The 7833-nt window shown below is 37.6% G+C and overlaps 1 protein-coding gene across 1 annotated transcript; it reads left to right on the top strand.

Moving 5' to 3' along the window:
- Positions 1-780: 780 nt before the first annotated feature.
- LOC130100944 (protein NLRC3-like) lies at positions 781-4214 on the top strand. Its single transcript, XM_056266588.1, has 6 exons — positions 781-839; positions 1387-1494; positions 1664-1754; positions 2024-2219; positions 2314-3804; positions 3871-4214. Exons 1-6 carry the CDS (start codon positions 781-783, stop codon positions 4212-4214), a joined length of 2289 nt encoding a protein of 762 aa, XP_056122563.1.
- Positions 4215-7833: the final 3619 nt, after the last annotated feature.

Genomic DNA, 7833 nt, shown 5'->3' with positions numbered 1-7833 from the left:
GAAGGCTGTTCTTCTGCTACTCCGAACAGAAGAAGAATCTGCCAGAAATTACAATCTTTTGCAGTTAAAACACAAAAAGGTTTATTGATAAAGGGTTATTGAAAACAAATATGTTTCTGAAATTTTTCTCCCATTTCCTCTTCCGTGTTAGGCTGTTGTTTTTGTGATGTGAAATCGAAAGTATTTTTGAAGCAGACATTTACAGTAGACAGACAGATGAAGCCTAACGTCAATCAACAACAATCTGATATTATATATATTTTAGTTCATATATAGCAATTATGATTAGTAGTTATACAGTATGTCTATTATAATTCAGGTTACTTTTACTCAATCAGTTATTTTAGGATCATTTGAAAGTAATGATATCAACCATCATTGTGAACTTGAAGTAATGATTAAATGACAAATGTGATTGTAAAATGATTATATACTGTAATAGAGAATATAACAAATTGGGTTCAGTTTTCCCAGCACAGTGTAAATTTCTGTTCCCCAATGAATTCATATTTGTTTAATTCAGTTAAACTCATTAAACAATCAGAAATTATTAAGACCATTCGGTTATTTTACATGGCAATATATTTGTTTGTAACTCACTTTATTTTATAAATAGTTTTTGCTGTTGCTGTTGTTGATGATAACTCTTTATTCTTCATGATTGTCTTCAATAAGATGTTGTTGATGTGTGTAAATGTTGTGATTTGCAGGTGATGCTGAAGGATTGAGTGTTTTCAGAAAGCAGTGCTGATCAGTTTTCAGGGTCAGTTTAGCTGCAGTATGTCAGAGGAAAGAGGAAAGGACTCTCTCTCTCAGATGAGTCTCTCAGAGAAACACAGGTGAGACTGCGTCTGTTTCACACTCTCACTTTAAACTCCACTGGACTTTGTGTTTCCCTGTCAATAACACAACTTTAAGCATTGTTTTATAATTACAAATGCTTTGCACAACTTCAATTTTAACTTCTTAAATTAACACTGACATTGTCTATAAAGCCCTGTTTGCTCTATAGAAAATATCACAGTTAATAATTTGTTAATATCCTTCTAGATGCTGAATTAATGCAAATAAATTACTTTAGTATTTAGATCATAAAATTATTGACAGACATTAGAAAACGACTATGCACTTAATGTCAATAAATAAAAACATTGAAATGTTCTCTTACTGTAAATATTTTTTAACATGTTTAATCTCACTCATGTATATTAAAGAAATTGTTAAACTAATGTGAGCCAGTAAAATAAAATGATGGTTAACTGTAAATTGTGTGAGTGTGTGTGTGTTTCTGTGGAGGATTAGATAAAGACACAGATGTGTTTCAGACACAGTTGATCCTCCTTTACTAAAGTGTTTTCTCTCTCTCTCTGTTCTTTGTGTCATCAGTGTAAGATCAGGCTCACATGTGTCCAGCTCTGTGTTTTTGAAGAGTGATCGCTCTAAAGATGGAGGAGGACCAGACTTCAGTGAGAAAACACCATCATCTAATAAAAGGTATTTTGTGTTGCTCATTTTTTGTCACACGTTGACTGTATTTAGAAGTTGTATCAGTGAATACCAATCATGAAACATGTTTAGATCAAATATTTATCAGAGTATTCACAGCTAATGCTTATTTCTCTTTCTGTAAAATATCAGTTAGTATTTTATTTTACTAATGTGATTACAGGCTTCAATATGAGACATTAGACTCAGACCTTCAGACTCACAGGAACCACGAGAATTTCAAAGACAATCTTCTTGGGATCTTCCAGGTAGGAAAACACATTTATATAAATGTTTAATATTTCTAACAAACAAATATGTTATTGAACAAAGAAATTTAATTACAATTTTCTTCCTCTCCTTTTTTTTTCCTTTTCAACACATTTTTTGCACAACTTGGTCAGCATGTTAGTCTTTTAACTGGATTTTTTTTATGTAAAGGTATTATAATTATTTAATGAATTGTGTTGACCAAATGTAGATGTACAATTTGGCTTAAATTGTGTTATTCTTTCTTTTCTCTTACTTCTGTTTGTAGGATCTTGAGAGCAAAATAATCACATTTCTGAAGAATGAGCTGGAGAAGTTAAAGAAAATATTACAACATGAGAACACACAACACTTTGTGAAGGACTTTAATGAGAACAGATCCAGTATCAGAGAATCAGCTCTTGATCTCACACTACATTACCTGAGAGAGATGAAGCAAGATGAAGCTGCTGATGCTCTAGAAGGCAAGAGACTCGTGATCATCTGTCTGATTGTCTCTTATAAATGTAGGAGAGAAAATGAAGACTAAAACTATCTATTTTCTGTTCCTGTGTTTAGATGAGCTGTTATTCATTCATCAGCTGAAATCTGGCCTAAAGAAGAAGTATCAATGTGTGTTTGAAGGAATGGCGAAGCAAGGTGACTCCACACTCCTGAATAACATCTACACAGATCTCTACATCACTCAGGGTGGCAGTGAACAGGTCAATACTGAACATGAGGTGAGACAGATTGAAGTTGCTTCCAGACGTCATGAAGCACAAGAGATACAGGTTGAATGCACACATTTGTTTGAAGCGCCTGAACAAGACGAGGAGATCCGAACTGTACTGACAAAAGGAGTCGCTGGCATCGGGAAATCAGTCTCTGTGCAAAAGTTTGTTCTGGACTGGGCTGAAGGAAAAGAAAATCAAGATATCAGCTTCATATTTCCTCTTCCATTCAGAGAGATGAACTTAAAGGAGAAAGAAAAACTAAGTTTGATGGACCTTATAACTCAATTTTTCCCAGAGACAAAAGGACTGAACCTTACAAGAAGGAATCAGTTCAAAGTGCTGTTCATCCTTGATGGATTGGACGAATGTCGCCTTCCTCTGAAGTTTGATTGTAATGAGACGTGGCGTGATGTATCGTCACAAGCCTCTCTGGATGTTCTCCTAACGAACCTCATGAAGAGAAATCTGCTTCCTTCTGCTCTCGTCTGGATCACCAGCAGACCAGCAGCTGCCAGTAAGATTCCTCCTGACTGTATCGACCGGCTGACAGAGATACGAGGATTCAGCGACGCACAAAAGCAAGAGTACTTCAAAAAAAGATTCATGGATGAGAATCAGGCCAACACAATCATAGATCATGTTAAACAATCAAAGAGTCTCTTTATCATGTGCCACATCCCAGTCTTCTGCTGGATTTCAGCCACTGTTCTCCAGAACATTCTGGAGGAGAAGAGAAATAATGATGTGAAAAACACTCAGGCTGATGAGATCTCTAAAACACTGCAGGAATCAAACACTGAAGACACTCCCAAGACTCTGACACAAATGTACACACACTTTCTCCGCTTTCAGATCCAGCAGAGCCGCCGGAAATATGATGGAGAATACACACCAGATGTTTCCTGGGATAAAGACGCCATCCTTTCACTGGGGAAACTGGCATTTCATCAGCTGGAAAGAAACAACCTGATCTTCTATGACACAGACCTGGAAGCCTGTGGTCTTGACGTCTATAAGGCATCAGTGTACTCAGGCATGTGTACCCAGATCTTTAAGGAGGAAACAGGGATCGTTCTTGGTACCATGTACTGCTTTGTTCACTTGAGCATTCAAGAGTTTATTGCAGCCCTTTATGCACATCTGTTTCTAGACATCAACAAGACAAGTGTGTTTGATCATGAGTCTACAGAACAGGAAAACAGAAATGAAACCATGATTGATTTTCTCAAGACTGCAGTGGACAAGGCGCTGGAGAGTGACAATGGACACCTGGACCTTTTCCTTCGCTTCCTCCTCGGTCTGTCACTCCAGTCCAATCGACGACTCTTACGAGGTCTGTTGACACAGCGAGACGGCACTGACCAGAGCAACGAGGGGATAGTTCGACGACTCTTACGAGGTCTGTTGACACAGCGAGACGGCACTGACCAGAGCAACAAGGAAATAGTTCAGTACATCAAGCAGAAACTAGAAGATAATCTTCCTGCAGAGAGATCCATCAATCTGTTCTACTGTCTGAATGAACTGAACGACCAAACTCTGGTGAACGAGATTCAGACCCACCTTAGCAAAGGAAGTCTCTCATCTGGTGACCTTTCACCTGCCCAGTGGTCTGCTTTAGCCTTTGTGTTGTTGACATCAGAGGAAGAGCTGGAGGAGTTTGAGCTTCAGAAATTCAAGAAATCAGACGAGTGTCTCATTAGATTATCGGCAGTCATTAAAACCTCCAAAACAGCCCTGTAAGTCTTTTAATATATTTTGTCATGTTTAGCTCTCATCTGAAAAAAGCATTTATCTACATTACTCTATAGTGATTTCCCATCATAAACATGAAGCTATACCTGTAAAGCTTTTTTGTTTGTTTGTGTGTGTGTGTGTGTGTGTGTGTGTGTGTGTGTGTGTGTGTGTGTGTGTGTGTGTGTGTGTGTGTGTGTGTGTGTGTGTGTGTGTGTGTGTGTGTGTGTGTGTGTGTGTGTGTGGAGAGTTTATCACAACTTAAGACAAAATATAAAATACCATGGAAAAATGTTAGCATGTTTGTTTTGTATCATATGATACACCAGACTTGTAAGACTTATATAGAATTATATATATTATCACATAAATGGTAAATGGACTGCATTTATATAGCGCTTTCACAGACCCAATGGCCACCAAAGCGCTTTACAATTTGCCTCACATTCACCCATTCACTCACTCATTCATACACCGACGGGCGACGGCAGCCATGCAAGGCGCCATCCAGCTCGTCGGGAGCAGCCGGGGTTAGGTGTCTTGCTCATGGACACCTCGACACTTGGTCAGGTGGAACCGAGGATTGAACCACCAACCTTCCGGTTTGTAGACAACCAACATGAACCACTGAACCACCGCCCGTAATAATACATAATCATACTTGAGGAAGAAAAAAATGGCATATTTTATTCAAATACCCAAACTGTGGGGAAAGAATGTAATTTGGTACAATGTTATTTATATTTCCAAAAAGTAAGATGAAATTCTGAAAGGTTATAGTATAAAACATTGAGATTTTTATAAAACAGGCTACTTAAATAAAGTACATATATATTACCACATCATATATTAGTTGCTCCTCTGTTTCTCCCAGTAATTAGATATTTTAAATGGTTATTTCTATGAGTAATTCTGTAGTTTAATGTAATAACAATGTAATGCAATATGTAGATCGAGAGATTTACAAATAAACATTTATCAATTATTACATTTACCTGTTGTATCATATTTGATGTACACATCAGATGGTTTTTCTACAAAAAAAAATGTCAGCAATTGTCATGGATGCTTCTTTATTTACATTTACATTTATCAGACGCTTTTTTTTTTTACTATCTTTAAATTAATGATATATCACCCATTGGCCACACTGCTCTCAATATATTGGCATCAACCATCGGTTGACCTTAATCTTGAAGTATTAAAAAAAAATGCAATTTCTTAGGTTCGTAGGTTTAAGTAATCTTAGCTTTACTTAAATCATTAAATATTTTATGTCAAAAAGACATGTACATGTGAATGGAGGCAGTTTTAGTATTATAGTGAAAGGCCTTTAACTTGCCATAAAGTGTGAACTGTCTCATATACAGGTCCTTCTCAAAAAATTAGCATATTGTGATAAAGTTCATTATTTTCCATAATGTAATGATACAAATTAAACTTTCATATATTTTAGATTCATTGCACACCAACTGAAATATTTCAGGTCTTTTATTGTTTTACAGTTTTTCTCAATTGCTAAAACACTAAAACCCATTGGCTGAACAAAGTTCTCAGTTGCCTGAACTCATTTAGCTAATTGTGCAGTCTGTTGTCAATACCTTAAACTATTTCACATGGCAAAACACAATTTGCAGATCTTACTTAGACTTTTCAGCAAAACGCTAAACACATTCTCATTCTCAAAACATATTCTGCACTGTAATGCACACATCATCCATACTGGTAAACACAAGTGGCAATGATCAAATACAAATAGAGAACAAATGTCATTGATTGAACACAACCACTCAAAATTGATTTAACCTGTTTCAAATGATGCCCAAAGACAAGAAGAAGCACACTGATCACGTTTACTCCTTTGATTTTTGTCCCTTTTAGTATTGTATACTGTAGTACAGTGCATTGTAGGCTGTATACTGTACAATGAACAAATTATATGGCCCCGAACATCGTTACTGTAACAGTACCATTTGTTACAGTACTGAATGCTCAATAGATTTTACTGGTTGCACTTGCAGGTTCATATCAACAAAGAACAAGCATTACAGTATCAAACAATAGAACTGACAAATGAGACGTTTGTGAGATGCAGGGCACTGTACTGTAAAAATAGGGGTACAAGGAGGAAGAACAAATAAAATTGCAAAGAGCAAAGCAGAGTAGTAATTTCTGATCAATTTTGCGCTACTATGATGTTTTTATTCATCAAAAGACAATGACGGACAAATATGAAATTTGTTTTAAGATTAAAAATGTACTTCTCCCTGAAATTTTGATGGTACAGTAATGTGTCACGGGTAAGTCTACAAACAGAATAGCCGTCAGTAGATATCTTTCGAGAACTGTATGTTTTGAACAATGTGTTTTCTATTTTTTGGTGTATTGTTTACTGACTGCTTGATAGTGTATATCATTTTGATCACTTTGTCTATGATTTGAGAGCAGTGTTTGATTTTGAACACAAGTAAAACTGTTTTGAGGCGAAAGTTTCATTTTGCAAGAAGAGTCAGAGGTTTTGTAAATAGTGCTTGAAGATGAGGTTTTGTGTTTAATGTTTTCAGAAAAAGGAGCAAGGATTCAGAAATTGTGTTTTAGCAATTGAGAAAAACTGTAATACTGATGATTTTGGCATACAGCTCATGAAAACCCAAAATTCCTGTCTAAAAAATGTGCATATTTTCTCTGACCAATAAAAGAAGTGTTTTTAATACAAAAAAAAAGTCATCCTTCAAATAATTATGTTCAGTTATGCACTCAATAGTCAATACTTGGTCGGGAATCCTTTTGCAGAAATGACTGCTTCAATGCGGAGTGGCATGGAGGCAATCAGCCTGTGGAGTTATGGAGGCCCAGGATGCTTCGATAGCGGCCTTAAGCTCATCCAGAGTGTTGGGTCTTGCGTCTCTCAACTTTCTCTTCACAATATCCCACAGATTTTCTATGGGGTTAGTAAACCATTTACCAGTGGTTTTGGCACTGTGAGCAGGTGCCAGGTTGTGCTGAAAAATGAAATCTTCATCTCCATAAAGCTTTTCAGCAGATGGAAGCATGAAGTGCTCCAAAATCTCCTGATAGCTAGCTGCATTGACCCTGCCCTTGATAAAACACAGTGCACCAACACCAGCAGCTGACATGGCACCCCAGACCATCACTGACTGTGGGTACTTGACACTGGACTTCAGGCATTTTGGCATTTCCTTCTCCCCAGTTTTCCTCCAGACTCTGGCACCTTGATTTCCGAATGACATGCAAAACTGAGCAACAGTCCAGTGCTACTTCTCTGTAGCCCAGGTCAGGCGCTTCTGCCACTGTTTCTGGTTCAAAAGTGGCTTGACCTGGGGAATGCGGCACCTTTAGCCCATTTCCTGCACACGCCTGTGCACGGTGGCTCTGGATGTTTCTACTCCAGACTCAGTCCACTGCTTCCGCAGGTCCCCCAAGGTCTGGAATCGGTCCTTCTACACAATCTTCCTCAGGGTCCGGTCACCTCTTCTCGTTGTGCAGCGTTTTTTGCCTCACTTTTTCCTTCCCACAGACTTCCCACTGAGGTGCCTTGATACACCACTCTGGGAACAGCCTATTTGTTCAGAAATTTCTTTCTGTGTCTTACCCTCTTGCTTGAGGG

The sequence above is a fragment of the Rhinichthys klamathensis genome, unplaced genomic scaffold, assembly GCF_029890125.1.
Source record: "Rhinichthys klamathensis goyatoka isolate OS25496 unplaced genomic scaffold, OSU_Roscu_1.1 h1tg000011l_1, whole genome shotgun sequence".
Classification (NCBI taxonomy): domain Eukaryota; kingdom Metazoa; phylum Chordata; class Actinopteri; order Cypriniformes; family Leuciscidae; genus Rhinichthys; species Rhinichthys klamathensis.
This window is presented reverse-complemented; position numbering and strand designations above follow the sequence as displayed.

Excerpts from the sequence above, each read along its gene's own strand:
- LOC130100944 (XM_056266588.1), top strand. The coding sequence starts at position 781 with ATGTCAGAGGAAAGAGGAAAGGACTCTCTCTCTCAGATGAGTCTCTCA. Across the intron at positions 1,495-1,663 it reads ACACCATCATCTAATAAAAG|TTACAGGCTTCAATATGAGA; the intron begins GTATTTTGTGTT and ends TTACTAATGTGA. Across the intron at positions 1,755-2,023 it reads ATCTTCTTGGGATCTTCCAG|GATCTTGAGAGCAAAATAAT; the intron begins GTAGGAAAACAC and ends TTCTGTTTGTAG.